The sequence below is a fragment of the Papaver somniferum genome, chromosome 10 (assembly GCF_003573695.1).
Source record: "Papaver somniferum cultivar HN1 chromosome 10, ASM357369v1, whole genome shotgun sequence".
Classification (NCBI taxonomy): Eukaryota; Viridiplantae; Streptophyta; class Magnoliopsida; order Ranunculales; family Papaveraceae; genus Papaver; species Papaver somniferum.
The window spans coordinates 68,480,285-68,496,621 of NC_039367.1; the positions used below are offsets into that span (position 1 = coordinate 68,480,285).

General features: G+C 36.7%; 1 protein-coding gene and 1 pseudogene across 1 annotated transcript; one reads left to right on the forward strand and one right to left on the reverse strand.

Moving 5' to 3' along the window:
* Positions 1-6,732: 6,732 nt before the first annotated feature.
* LOC113316838 lies at positions 6,733-9,160 on the forward strand (annotated as a pseudogene).
* Positions 9,161-10,412: 1,252 nt separating this feature from the next.
* Positions 10,413-10,921, reverse strand: LOC113315755 (CST complex subunit STN1-like). The gene has a single exon (XM_026564014.1). It carries the CDS (start codon positions 10,919-10,921, stop codon positions 10,415-10,417), a length of 507 nt encoding a protein of 168 aa, XP_026419799.1. The 3' UTR covers positions 10,413-10,414.
* Positions 10,922-16,337: the final 5,416 nt, after the last annotated feature.

Genomic DNA, 16,337 nt, shown 5'->3' on the forward strand with positions numbered 1-16,337 from the left:
TATGTCATCTGCCAACTGATTTCCGGTGGAGATGCTTTCAGCAATTTGCATGCTAACGGGACCCTTTTGTTACGAATCTTCGCTTGCACTTCTTCATCATCTCCCAAAGGCACTCCCACATATTTTCTTTTTGACATCATCTTCATAAAATGCATCACAAACAGTAGACAGTCTGGCGATCCCCCTTGTTGAGGTGCTTCACATTCATTCACTATTACATTCTTCATTGTTACTTTGTCCTTCTCCATCAAGTACACGTTGATAGGTACGTACATGTAATCTGCCATTTTGCAGGCGTGTGGATAACAAATACCTCCCCATTCAGCCTTAGAAGAATTGTAGTGGTTGAACACCATTTTTTCGCAGTCATACTCAAGTAGCGTCCAATGAAGATTGTGGTGGCACATTGGTACAAGAATCTTCTTGATACTTTCATCCATCGCCAATATTGGTTTGTAAACAGAATCATGTGCTGCTCCTTTGAGGTTATCCGGGAACTCGACATTGTACTGAAAACATGGATGTACTTGAAATAGTTTATATCTAATTTTGTTTTATGCAATATTGATATGTAGTATACCTACCCCTACATACTTTTTTAATTTTTGAATATGTGTTGTAGTAAATATGCAGTGTAAGATAACAACTTACCCAAGCGGATGGATCCAGATGCAACACAGGCAAGTATTTCCTGTATACTTCGTGCATCGGTTGCTCATTCTGAAATTTGGTGTTAAGCTTGTATTGTGCGTAGTTGAGAAGATCTTGTTCTAATAAATCGTTCTGCACCAAGTCATCAACTGTAGTTCCACTTACACAAAGACCACCTTCTCCCACTCTCCAAGCAATTGAGCTAGAAAATAAACGACGTAAAGGTTAGTATTCTTTGTGTAACAGTACATACTGATATGTCTTTCTCAGTATTTTTTATACAAATATGTATGTATATCAAAAGTACATACACAAACTAATAGTACAGATCAATATAAAAGTGTCAATTGAGAACTCACCTAAGATTTTTTGCATTATTGATGTATGTGGAAAGAGTACTCTTTTGTTCATCGTTCATGTCATTATAGAATGGTGATTTAGTCAGTTTCCGGAAATACTTGCGCAATTTAAGCTTTCTCTTTTTGTTTAGTGGTAGTGCTTCTGCAGCTGCAGCTTTCGGTCCTTTATATGATGGTGAGAACTTACTTCCACTCTCATATATATCATCTACCTTCTTTGCAGGATGGGAACGAGTAACAGGTCTGGTGGGTGTTGTTACCTGCTGCTTTTCGGGCTTTGTAGCACGCTTTTTGTTCACTTTTACCATTTTTTGTTTCTGGCTTCTTGTGCTAAACTGTTCCTGCATTTTTAATCAACATAAAAAAATATGTAAATATCTATATTGCATAAAACATAGTTACATCACCTAATCATTTTTGAAAGCATGTAGTGGTATATGATTGTATGGTATAGTGATTTCTAGTGCTACCATACTGATATACATATCAGTATGTAGTGATTTGTAGTGTAATATTAACTACACAAAATGAGATTTTTAGTACATATCATTCACCTGTGATGGAACCTCCAAAACATCTTGCGAGGGGACATCCAGAACATCTTGTGATGAAACATCCAAAGGATCTTGTGATGCAACCTCCAAATGACTTTTTGAACTGGTTGTAGGTATGTATTCTTGTTGCTTACCTGTAACTTCACCTGCATCTTTCGGTTCAATGGGTTCTTGTTGCTCAGTTGTTTCTTGTGGAATTTGTAAAGGCCGCAAATCTCTTCCAAACAGATTATCAAATTGTTCTCGTAAGTTAATACCAAAAAGACCTTCGTTGTTATCTGGAAGGAGGTCTGCAAACTCTTCGACATAAACACCAATGCCAGAGTTTGCCATTTCTATAAAGTCTGGCATAGACAGCTTTTCAATGTGTTCCAAACTCGACATCATAGTAAACAAAGGTACATCCAGCAAATGAAACTCTTCCGCCGCCAATCCGGCGTTATACTCTGGAAATTTCTGCGAATTAACTACAATTGAAGACTTCGTTTCTAGCATAGTTGTAAGCAACTCCTTTGCTGCTTCCTGCCTAACTTCAAGTTGATCAACCTGCAAAAATCAATTGAAACTGTCAACAAAAACCTACTTAGCTTGAGTTTTTGCTATGTATACCACCACAAGAATGTACTGTTACATATAAATATGTTCCACTACAAGAATGTACTGTTACATATCAATATGTAATGGTAGATACCACTACATATTGATAAGTAACAGATAGATATTGATATGTAACAGATAGATAGTGGTATACAAGAATGTACTGTTACATATCAATATGTAATGGTAGATACCACTACATATTGATATGTCACAGATAGATATTAATATGCTACTTACCTGTGTGTTTTCTTTTCCCTTTTTCTCTTGTATCTCTTTGACTTTTTCCTCCAAATTAGATTTAGCCCAATTTTTAACCTCAGAACGCGGAACTTCAACATCATGGAACTTCAATACTGAAGTTGTTGACAATTCAACCTCAGAGGTGGCATTAACATGAGTTTGATCTTTCGGTGTTGACAAACCAACTTCAGGAATGTTGACATTAGCATCTGTTTGATCTTCCGGAGAACCTTGCATTTCGTTCTCAACTATTTGGTCCACATTCAACTCTTCATTGGGGTTTCTTGGAGTAGGTGTACATCCCAAGCTAACATAATCTTCCTGGCTGGCTTCTCTCTGCAAAGGGAAAGCTTTCCGGTAAATATCATGCAACATGAACTCAAGCTTTGAAGCGTCAACCGGTTCGCCCTCTTGCTGCATTGTGTTGAATTCACTCCATTTGGAAGATATTGTATTCCTCAAATCATCGTATTTAATCTTCCAATCTTCTCCCCCAATACTGAGTCTCTCTTCTTCTTTCTTCTTCTTCTCTTTCTCTTCTTCCGATTCGGAATTCTCATCTAAACAAAAAGCATCATCATTTGCTTCCTGTTGAATCCTTCTTGAAATACGATTAAGGATTTGTCTTTCTTCGTGTGTTATCTCATCTTTGAAATCAACATGGAACTGGTACAAATCAAATAAATGTAAAGAAGCAACTACATATTAGATATTACCAAAAAAAAAACATGTCGTAGTTCTTTCTCTATTAGATACACAGGGAGAACTACATATTGATATGCTAATAACTACATATCAATATGTATCACCACAAATTGATATGCTAATAACTAATAATCTATGTATCTCTCAGAGATTACATTCTTATCTGAGTAAAAAAAATCATGGGTTTTCTTATAAGCATGATTTAGGTAGAGCGAACTTGATGTAGTTTTGGTTTTCTTTTTTCTAGGAGCCATTTCTATGTAGTATGATGAAGATGAATAGTAAATGTAAAATGAAAACAGATAATATGATCAAAACAGAGCAAATTTAATTGTTTGTATTTAGAAGATTACCTGGATGGCTAGATTAAGATCAGTCGTATGAGGAAACACATATGGAGAAGAGAAGAAAAGGAACTAGGGTTTGTGAGAAGAAAGTAGAAGCCCTAATTGATCATGATTCATGAAATTGAAGTTTCTACACTGTACCTAAGCAGCATTGATATGCTAATAACTACTACATATTGATATGCTAATTATTACATATCAATATGTCGAACTACGTGTACTTATCAATATATATTTTTATTATGACAAAATATGTAAGGCAAGTTTACCTGATACTCAGAAAGATCAATATCCTTTAGGAACTCAGCACATATCTTTGTATGATTCCACCTAGACACTCTTGGCACATACATTCCTGCAGGTTCTGTCACTATATCCTCGGGCGCCACCAAATGGGTATGCTCCGCAAACCATGGCTGCAAAATATTGATATGCAGTATTAGATATACTATCAAAATGTAGAAAACACATAAAACAAAAACATTTTGAAGTAGAATAAACAAATAAATAGATTCTTACCAACAAATAAATAGCACAACCATTTGTGCGTTCTACGGATTCCACGTTTTCATTCAGCTCTTTCTCTAAATGAGAATGGATGAGGTCAGGCCATGAAATATTCTTAGCCTTCTCAAGATCAAGAACGAAACCAATATATTTTTCAGTCAAAGCGTTTGCATCACTTGTAGCGAAAAATAATGAAGTGCACATATACAAGCAGATAAGCCTAACAAGATCTTCGGCATCTTCCTCGTCTTCCTCGTCTTCTTCAGAATCTTCATTTGATTGATCACCCACGCTTTGCAGAGACTCTTCATCAGACTTCTTCTTTTTCAGATTAATTGGTGTTCGTTTAAGGATATTCAAGATTGCCTTCACAATCATTGGCCTAGTCACTTTATCACCAGCTTTCATATCAGTAGGAAAAGTCCTTTTGAAAAATTCTGTTTCACGCCATCCACTTTTTTTATTGACTTGTGTAAGCCTATAATCAAGATATTCCCTATTTGGAATTCTCGGCATCCCATAAATAAGTGCCATTTCTTCTGGTGTGGATACTAGCTCATTCGGTTGGCCATGCCTTTTAAAGACAAATCTAAGCTTGTTTGGATCTTGACCCCTAACGTAACAGCGTAACATTTTCGTCATTGCATCTTCAATCTTCAACCAATGTTCCAACTCAAATCTTGTGTACCAGAACATTAGGAACAGGTTACCGAATGATGCTTCAGAAATCATCTTCAGCTGCAACTCACTCAACTCAAGGTTTTCAGTGGACTTCGCAATAGCCTTCTTAGTGGTCCTAATAGTCTTCGCAAGCCCCCACAAGCCCCTGAAACCGCCACGGTATAAACTTCGTGGTTTTCCAGCTCCTTTCTTACGCTTATTAGCACCTACACAATAACAAGAACCAAAAACTAATACAGTACATATCAATATGGTATATCAAATATGTAGTTACATCATCAATATGTAGTTGTAATATCTACCAAGTCTTCAGAAAACACTTAATACCAAAAACAAGCACAACATGCATCATTACATACTCATAAACATATGTTATTAAGAATTATCTTCATTTTTAATATTACAAACCTTCCTTTCGGGAGCGCTTTTGCCTTTCCTCCTTTTTTCTTTTCCCTTTCCTTTTGGAGAAGGAGTAGCAGCTCTCAGACAAGTGCTTTGTCCCCCTTTGCTGTTGTGAAGGAGTGGCTCTGTTGTCTGTTTTTTCCTTTTGCTTTAGTATTGCCGCTGCTGTTTTTTTTTTGCTTTTTTGCTTCATAGCAGCAACTGCTTTCTTTCCTTTTTTTTTTGCTGTTTTTGTTAAACCAATTTTTTTGTACACATTACATATTACAGGCAGATAATAAGTAATGTAGCACACATATCAATTTAGATGCTATCATTACATATCAATAACTACAAATTGAGACAACATATTGATATGTAGTACAGATATAAAACATATGAATCACACACTGCATGTCAATATGTGTGTCAAATTACATACACACACAGATGAAAACATGTAAAACATGACTCACAGAGATGTTTGTTTTCTATTGAACAAAAAACATATGAATCACACATTGCCTGTCAATATGTTGTCTCAAGTTACATATACAACATATGAAAACATGTATACCAGACACTACATACAAATATTTAGTGATTCCATTGAAAACATGTAAAACAAACACTACATACAGAGATGTAGTGATTCTATTGAGCATATGTAGTATATTAGTTGAACATTACTACATATCTACAGTTTTTCATCAGCATTAAATATTGATATGTATTGCATGTCAATATGAAATTCAACAACAGGTTTCTAAGTATTGCATGTCAATATGAAGTACAAAATTAGGCTTTACTTTCTTCTGATTTTTGCTTACCTTCTACCTGAGGAACATTTGTTCGTGACGGAGTACCAACTTTACTCATACTCCTTGTTGTCGGAGATTTAGCCGCAGGGGAGGATTGTGTTGGTGAATCATCAACATTTTTTCTTCTTCTTTTTACCTGGGTTTCTTCTACAATTTCTTCTGTAATTGTCCGCTTGATAGTTCTAACCATTTTTTTCTCTTTAATTGAATGAATAAAAATTAGGTTAGGAACTGATGATTATGTAATTGATTAGGTCAGGAACTGATGATTTATGTAATTGATTAGGTCAGGAACTGATGAAAGAAAGAAGTTGAAAGAAAAGGGAAATTGTTCAGATTATTTAGTTAGGGTTTTGAATGAGGAGAAGAAAGAAGAAGATCTGACAGGCGTCTTTGCAAATTCTCGACAGCGGATACAGAGTGTCAAACTTAAAAATTATCAGAAATTAAATTCCAATAAATAAAGGAAAACAAAGAGCTTCTGAATTATGAGGAGTTGATGAAGGAGTTGGTAGCGGGATTCATCAAGGCAGAAGAAGAAGAAGAAGAAGTGGGAGGAGACAGTTTTAACCCACGCATGAATGTTGAGGGTAGGCTAGTAATTTTCTAGGATTTTAAATCTTTTTGGACCAGTGGATAATTGTTCTATCCCACTGGACTGGACACTACTCTCGGGTCGGATCTTTGGACCAAACATGAAATTTCTCAACTGACAATACCCAAGTAACCCCAACCGAACCCAATTCATATAGATCCAACTCAGGCTTCACAAGTGTTGAACAGGGGTAGAAACAGTATTGGGCTTTGCAGCCCTAAATAATAAAAATGGCGGGAAACTTCCATTTTAAATCTCTCCGTTTCAGGAACTACACGGGAAAGCCATTAAGTTTGGGGTTTCAAGCGAAGCAGTAATTAAGATTTCAGATTCAACGATTTTTGAGAAAAATAAAAAGAATGAAATTCAAAGCATTCCTTACGGATAATGGAGTTACTCTGCTCGAAAAGAGTTCAGTAATTTCAAATCTCTTTCTCCTTCCCTTTCTTCTAATTATTTTTCTTTCTTTCTATCTCTAACGAAACCAATACTTGTTTTTGTCTATGAAATTAGGGTTTTTTCCAGCGCTGGACAAAATGGGAAGAATTTGTCATCTTTACTTAACCAAAGACTATGCAATTTTTCTTCACAATCTACTCAATGGTGATGGTGTTCAATCAATTGCTCAGTTTCGTAAAGAAGCTCTTTTTGATGATTACCGTATCTCAAGCCAAAACGAAGATCGTATTGCTTTCACTGTTGATCTGGCTCTTTTACAGAGAGCTCTTCGAAGCAGCATTAGCATTTCATCGACTACCACAACCACTACTGTTACTGATCGTCTTCAAATTAAGCTTGTGAAGAAATTACCCCCTAATTCACAGCAACCTATGCCTTTCCTCTCCTTTGAATCCAAGGTTAGAATTTAAGATTGCACATTATGTGTTTGACGAAATACCTAAACCAAAAAGTGATATTAATATTAATATTTATGTTTATTTTGTTTTAGGGTTACACAAGTCTGCAGTGGTACAAGAATGGGCAAAACCACTCTCTAGAGCTGATCTATTGGAACTTCAAACTGCACTTGATATGGCTCAGGATCTCCCTCAAACTCTGGTTCGAGTACCAGATTTAGGGCAACTGCAGAGCTTTGTGGATCGCCTTAAGCATGTTGGTGACTTACTTAATATCTCCGTTGCACAGTATGGTGATCTCCATTTACAAGTTTCTACTACACTCATTAGTCTAGGGCAGGAATTTCGCAAATTGCAAGTTGTTGGAGTGCAAGGTAATCTTAAACTGGACTTATTCGATGGCTTCTTTTTCTTTCATATTGTAACTTCTGATAATTGGGACTCAATTGGTTGAATATTTAGTGTATTTTCGAGCTATGAGAAACATGAATCATTTAATCTATTTCTGTTACTACATTTACTTAACTTTAGATTGGTAAGTTGGAATAAGGGTACTGATGAGTTTTAAACTCAGGTCGTGAGTATCAATACCCCACGACTTTACCAATCTACTAGAAAGCCGTCTACTCTGTTGCTTCATAATTGTGTTGGGTGTTTCAACTTTCAGCTGAGGAACCTCCTAGCTACCGAGATATGAGCGCTCAATCTCGAACAGAAATGGCAGTACAAAGGGGAGAAGCTATGTCTGTGGTTAGTATGTGTGTTTTCTTCTCGAAATGCAATCTCGTCGTTACTACAATAAAATTTTGAAAAAAGAAAAAAAGGTTTATTACACAACCAAATATAACAATCTATAAGCTTTAGAAGACTGGAATTAAGTAATGTTACCATGAGTATTATCATTGGTTTAAACCTTGGTTTAGCAAAAATAATTAAAATTTCCATACTCTATATGGCTACCCCTGAGAACCTTATGAGAGTGCAAACTCCAATATCCATCAGAACCTTGGTTTAGCAAAAATAATTAAAATTTCCATACTCTATGGCTACCCCTGAGAACCTTATGAGAGTGCAAACTCCAATATCCATCAGTTTTAAACCTGGTTTTTGTTATGATTGAACCAACTATAATATACTGATGTACGTAGACATCCTTTTGTTTCTTTTCTTTTGATATGCTTTAATGTAATTTATATGTATTAATATGAACAGCAAGTAAGTATGAAGCACTTTGCCAAGAGTCTGTAGTGTCACCTAGCAAAACCAGATGGCTCATTTTATGGTAAGTACTTCTGAAAGTTCCTCTTAAAAGATTTTATAGTCCTGTAACAGAGGTCCCATATCATTAAGTTGTCTCTTGTGATGGTGGATGGCAGCAGGTATTTTATTGAAGTACAAATCATTTTTCGTTTTCAATTTTGTTCATTAATCGTCTCAGACTGTAGTTGATCAGATGTGCAAACAAATATGTAGTGATTGCAATATCAGAACATCTGATTAAGGGAGATTCAGACCTAACCTGCTACAACCATTTATTCTTTTTCATAATCAACCTTTGTTTTCCTTTTCTTCTTTTGTTTTACAGGTATAGCCCAACTGGGTGTTTGTTTGTTTGTTATATTCCAGTTCTTCATTCCAGGGACACGACATAATGACAATTCTATTAGTTTACACTGCCGGCTTCCTGTTCTCGATCCAGGTTCTGGTTGAAGAGTATAATACAGGAGGCTTACCATCATTTGGTAATTCTTGCCTACCTGATTTGCTGATAGAAATGGGCATATTACCCTATGCAGTACATCATGCTACCTTGGTTTTTGTGTATATATATATATTCGAGACGAAAAAGAAAACCGTCCTAAATTTCTTCAACTGTTTTCCCCAGTGAATTTTTCTATGAATTTATTTGGTTTCAGTCGTCATTTTAACCTATCTAATATTTTTATATATCAATAAAAGTAAAAAAAAAAAAAAGGTGGAGATTACTATGCATGATGGGAGCTAGAAGTTACAAATAATTTTGGTAAGGACGAGGTGAACGGGATTGTTCCCCGTTCGAACAGTGAAAGATTTGAAAAACAAAAGGCCAAAAGAAAGAAAAAAAGTGTAGCGTCCCTAACCCATTTGCAATCCACCTTCCTGTTGTAGGAGGCTGGCATGTGGACTTTAATCGAGTTTACCTAACAATTGGTCAATTTTAGACTAATGGAATCGACCTTTGTTGGTAGCATATTTCCTTTCCCGTGTCCATTACTGTTATGTCATCTCAAAGTTCAAGCAGCACAGGTATTGTTTGAGATATGTTTTCTACTTCGTAGTTCCTTGAGGTTTTATCACTTGAGTAGGTAGTCCTCGAAGACACTACAACGAAATCCCACAGTGCCGTAAGCCATGTTAGTTCAGTAATGAGCTAAAACCAGTTTGCTTACTGAAGGCTTCTACAGCGTTTGATTGACATTTTAACAAATGAACACTGAAACAAGTTTATTGAACTAGTTTCCAGACTCTCGTATCGTAGAGGAATGACCAACGACAGGGAGATGTTGTAACCAATATGCTATAAGAACTAAGAAGACAACAAATATTGATGCAACTTTTAGGCTGACAAGAGACTGAAGAGGGGGTTTGGAAACAATGAGAAGAACACCAACATGCCAAAGAAGCCAGAAGAAGGTGACTGCTGCGGGGGTGGTGTTATAACTTTTGACTCCTATGGGTATATGATAGCTATTTAGAACTTGTTATGGGAGTTTTAAACTTGGGTTGCAGAGAGGAGATGCTGAACAAAGTTAAAAGAAAAATCAATCTATCAAGAATTTCGATTATGTGACGTCGAGTTTGGATCTAGAAGTTAACAAATCCCCTGATCGGCATTGACAAATACTTATCAACTTAATGAACTGAACTTAGGAGGTGTAGGGATTTTCAAAGGAACTCATTACTCATTCGCACATTCCAAAAATGTTTTAGAACAACTCAAAAGTGAAAACACTCCTGTCAATTTGGCAGACATGTAACAAAATGGAAATCTGTATTAGATTCTGTTAAGAGTGTTGCAACATAGAATTAGTCACATTTACTCATTCAAACCCTAAATTGTGTTCCATGGGTAACCTTCATTGGACATTAGGAGCAACAACATCATAACAATTCCGAGCTAACTTAACACAGTCTAACCAGTGTAGAATCTCCGCATTTGGATCTCTCTCGATTACAACATCTGTTACAGTAATCTCTATCTTTCCTCTATAAACTGTAACACGACCGCGAATTCTAGCAAGCCGACCAATTTGTACCTTAGAGGAGTGATTGCTAGCAATTTCTGCCAAGATCCGAACATCATCAGGGCTTTTTCTAGAGAAGTGAGAAGAAGTAAGTTGGTTCAACCAGAGAATGCATGAGACACAACCAGTACCATCGTCGATTAAGAACTTTAGGGATTTTCCCGCCTTGAATTCTCTAGTCACAACCACGCCCAGGGTTTCAACTCTGCAAATTTGTCGAGATTTCCGATAGAAGATGACAGTATTTGAGGATGATGATGGAGATGATATATTACGCCGGCTTAGTGAGAGAATGTCGAACGCCAAGAGTTTTGCGTGAGAGTTCTTAACTGGATCCATTTTAAGTGTAGAAAGTGTGCGAAGGAAAGGTTTTAGAGGATTTTCATTTTAATTTCTTTTCTGGAGATTTTTTTTTTACTTTTGTCGGTCAATTTTGGCCGTCGACCCTTTGACATAGTCAAGGTTCTTTTTTCATCTTTCTGGATGATATCTCCCCTTGATGGGTTCTTTCTCTGTCACTAATCATGGTGATTTCTTAGTTTCTTTCAGATCTTTCTATACCTTTTTCTTTCTCTCCTTGTGAGTTAGGTTTCTGTTTTTATCTTCTTTTTGTTCTTCACCTTCTGGCTTTTTTCGTTCTGGTACTTCCGTTTCTCTTTGTGTTTTTAGAACTCATGGATTCCTCATCATCTACAAGTAAAGAAGGTGGTGGTATCTGCCATCAAAATAATGATAATATAGAAGAACCAAAAACCCTAGTGTATGAAGAAGAGGATGACAGACACACCTCTTCACCAAGTCATAACAAAAATCTAGTTTTCAGATTCAATTCAGGCAGAGAATATAGTCTACAAATCCTCAACGAAATTCTCTCAAAGGCGTGGAGACCTTCTGGTTTTCTAAAGATCACATATTTAGGAAGTGGATTCTACAATGTCACCTTCTCTCTTCTGTCTGATTTGGAAGCAGTGTTACAAGGATCTCCATGGTCAGTTAAAGAAGATATGATGATAGTTGAAAGAAGCATAGAAGATTACTTATTAGAAGATTATGAGTTCAAGTTCGTTCATTTTTGGATAAATATACACGGATTACCATTAAGTATGTTGAATCCTGTAAAGGTCTACAATATAGCAAAAAATATGGGTACTCCGGATCCCATTGACTCTCAACTGGCTGCCAAATGGTGGAAGTTTGCTAAAGTTAGGGTGAAGCTGAATATAACAAAACCTCTGCCTAAGGATATGGTAATCACTCTGAAATAAAAAAAAAACAGATTAAGATATATTTCAGGTATGAAAAACTCCCCATAGTGTGTTTTTACCGTGGTTCTTTGGGCACTTAATGAAGCAATGTACTCAACTGTCACAAAAATTGGAAGAAGATAGTAGTCTGAGTACTGAAGAGATAGCTCCAAAGATGAACGATAAGTCCCTGGAAAGATACACAGAGGATATTTGTGCTTATATTAGATCTACTGATCCTCGAACCATCAGTCCAAACCAAAAAAACATCATTGCGATGATGAATATCAGTCTACGGGAGCCGTTGATTCCAACTGATAGACTAACAGTCGAGATTGATGACATGCGTCACTTGCAGATGGATTTGTCTGCCCTGAAAATGGCGGAAAACATTGGCCTACGCAGAGATAAGAATGGTAAGTCTGATAAAGTGGAACATGAGCATAGGGAGTCTGTTAAAATCCAACGAATGAGCAAGAGTAGTGGGAGAGCCAAAGAGAAGATATGCTCATCCAAGGGAGGGGATCAAGACAGGTGTAAAGAAAAAGAAGGGGAAAACACCCCTATCGCTGGAAGAAATGGCTGTTAATGTCAGAATTTCTGAAATATTTGAAAACAGAAAAGACGAGGTTGTTGCAACAGATCCAAGAAAACTCTGCGGCTTTAAAAACGTTTTACTGCCAATCAATAAGAGTAGGACACAAATAAGAAGTCAGCATAGTGATAAGCATCATTCCTCCAGCGTACCTGGCAAAAATGACTCAGCAATTACTACACAGTCAACTCTAGTCACAGCGGGCTCTAACTCAGATAAACAGGCCCAACGATTAAATGAAGAAAGAGAAAAATCATCTACAGAGCCCAGTACCGAGACAAGGGGGAAATAACATTATCCAAAAAAATTCTTTCTCCTTCGTTCAGTCCAATATTCCTTCTTCTCGAACAAAATTTGATCCCCTAATTGAGAAATCAGAAAATGGAGATACTACATCTTCTACCTCTACCTCAGCATCAGAGAATAGCCAATTAAGGAAAAAGAAAGGGCGGAAGAGATCAGTTAGGAAGCAAACTCAGGTACCTCTTGGATTTGTCAATGAAGATTCAAGCAGTGGATCCAAGAGAGCAGCTTGCCCTATGGATATCGACAAACCAATCAAGAAAATCAATAATCTGCAAACCTATCAAAGGAGTGTGGTGGCTGCCTAGAATCATCCACACAGGGTCGATGTTAATTTTCTCATGGAACTGTAAAAGATTGAGAAACATCTCAACGCAATTTGAAGGCGTTTCTAAGGGTCTGCAATCCCCAACTTTCCTTTCTGACTAAGACTCTAGTTGATGAATCTAATTCTAATACTTTATTTAATTCTCTCGGTTTTGATAAGTTTAAGTGCATTCCGCCTATTGGTAGAAGTGGAGTCGGTGTTGTTTTATGGAAGAATGATATTGATTTGGAGATTATAAGAGCTAAGAAGAATGTTATTCATTGTCGAATTAGTAAATTTCTTGATAAAAATTGGGATCTTCTATGTGCTTATGGACCTCCGGAGCATCATCTAAGGAATAATTTATGGGCTAGACTCTCACAATATGCTGAACAACTAGTCAATGGTTGGTGTTTAGTGGGTGATCTGAATGCAATCAAGTCTAATGTTGAGAAGCAGGGGGGTAGCCATAAATTCAATACTGCTAATAATGGATTCAAATTTTTTATCCATGATAGAAGATTGATCGATACGAGGTATGTTGGACCAACTTTCACTTGGTTTAATGGTGCGGTCAACAGTGCCCCTATATTTGAAATACTAGACAAAGCTCTTTGCACTACAAATTGGTTGCTTATGTTCCAGGATAATGGGGTGGTGCATCTTCCTAGGGTAAGCAGTGATCATGCACCAATTTTACTAAATACTCACGTAACTAATAAAAAAAAGAGAAAATTTTCTTATAAATTTGAGTATTATTGGGTGGATCACCCTGCTTTCAAAGATGCGGTTCAAAAAGTTTGGAATGAAAGAAATTGTAATACTATGATGAAGATCAATATAGTTGGCAAAGAGCTAAGTAAATGGGGAAAGAAGGAGTTTGGAAATATATTCAGAGTTGTTGAGGAAACCAAAAATGAACTGCTGAAAGTCTAAATGCAAGCTCATCAAAAAGATGCTAGAGAGGAAGAAAAGTATTTACGAAAGAAGATTGATAGCATGAACCTTATGCAACAGAAGTACCATGAACAAAGAAGTAAGGTGAACTGGATTCCTAATATGGATAAAATACCCACATCTTTCACCTTTCTGTTATCCAAAGAAAGAAGAAAAACACCATAACAGCTCTCATGTCTCCAGAAGGTAAATGGATCACTGATGCAAAGGAGGTAATAAATTACCTTGTGAATCATTTCTATGAGCTATTTAAAAGAGACCCTAACGAGCAAAAGTATGATATTATATTTAAAGCTTCTATAACAATTGAGAGTAATACAAACTCTAACTTGATGTTGATCCCCTCCCCTGAAGAAGTTTGGAATACCATCAAGAGAATGAATAGTCTCAAGTCACCAGGACCGGATGGAATGCCTGCTTTGTTCTACAAAAGGTGTTGGGAATTCTTCGGTGAGGACGTCATCCAGACTGTTCAAAATTGTTTCACTACGGAGAAAATCCCACCAGGATTGAATCACACGAATCTGGCGTATTTTCAAACTCGTGTTGGGGGAGACTTACAAATACGAGCCTCTATGCACAAGACGAAATCTACATAAACAATGAAACACAAACGCGAAAAATACACAACTACGACGATATGGAAAACAATCACACAACACCAAGGATTACGTGGAAAAAACCCCTCCAAGATGAAGTATAAAAAAACCACGGGCAAATCTTCCGCTATAATGAATAATGGGTTATACACAATTCTCCCAATTTGTGGATACACTCTTCTTCAAGGTGCATGTAGCACTTGGATATCAAATTTTCCTAATTACACTCACCACCAGGGTGGATCAATGATTCTTTCACCTAAAGATGAGATTCACAAAGAAAACAACAATAGCAAGTGATTGAGATACTTAATATTAGGGTTTGAACATACCCTAGATGTCCCCCCTTTGAAGAAATGTGGAAATTGATCAAACAATCTTCACCACAATAACCAAACAAACCCTTAGCAAAGAACCCTTCTTTTTCCTCTTCAAGATTAACCCGAATCTCACCAAGAACATTCAATGGCGGCTTCACCTTTCTCACTCGCTCACTGCCTTTCTTTGTTTTTTATTTCACGAATTGAAGAACTAAAACTCTCCTGAACGGTTTAGCCTAGCTAAGGGGTAGTCCGAATGTTGGGCCATAAGACAGTGAAAACGAACAATCTCCCCTTCAAGACTTATATGGCGAGGTACCCATCACCACCAAGCCTACCATGATGCATAAATACTTTGGCGGTGACTTTGCCATAATATCAGAACCATTGTCATCTGTATGGATCTTCTCAATTTGAAAGACTTTCGTATCAAGAACTTCTTATATCCACCGGTATCTAATATTGATATGCTTGGATCTCGAGTGAAAACTCGAATTTTTGCTGAGATAAATGACATTATGGTTTTCACAGTAAACGATGAACCTTTGTTACTTCACACTGAGTTCTCTAACATGCCTCTTCATACATATCATCTCTTTGCAACTCTTTGTAGATGCAATGCACTCTGCCTTTGTATTAGACAATGTCACACATCTTTATTACTTGGATTGCCAAGACACAACTCTCCCTGCATAGGTAAATAAGTAACACGATGTCGACTTGAGACTGTCTTGAGCCCCTACCAAATCTGAATTTGTGTAATCTATTAACTAGGTTTGTCACCATCATACATAAACACATATTAGATGTACCCCTTAGATATCGTAGTATGCATTTCACTGCTTTCCAATGCACCATTTTAGGATTGGCTAGAAATCTGCTTACTACTCCAACTGCATAGGTTATATCCGGCCTTGTACACACTATTGCATACATCAAACTACCAAATGCGGATGCATACAAAATTTCCTCCATCTTCCATTTCTCAACATCATTTACAGGACATCGATCACGAGTTAACTTAAAATGGTTTGTAAGTGGACAACTTACCGGCTCAGCCTTGTCCATGATGAATCTTTGCAACACCTTCTCAATGTAGATTTCTTGTGATATCCACAACTTCCTTTCTTTCCTATCACGAGAAATTTGCATGCCAAGAATTCGCTTTGCTGCTCCCAAGTATTTCGTAGCAAAAGTCTTGCTCATATCTGACTTCAACCTGTCAATCTTTTTCTTATCTTTGCCAGCAATCAGCATATCATCAACATATAACAAAAGAATCATAAAATCACCATCGGCAAATTTCTGAATGAATATATAATGATCTGAAGTTGTTCTCTTATACCAATGTTCTTTCATGAACGATTCAAACTTTAGGTACCATCTTCTAAGAGCTTTCTTCAAACCGTATATACTCTTCTTTAGCTTGC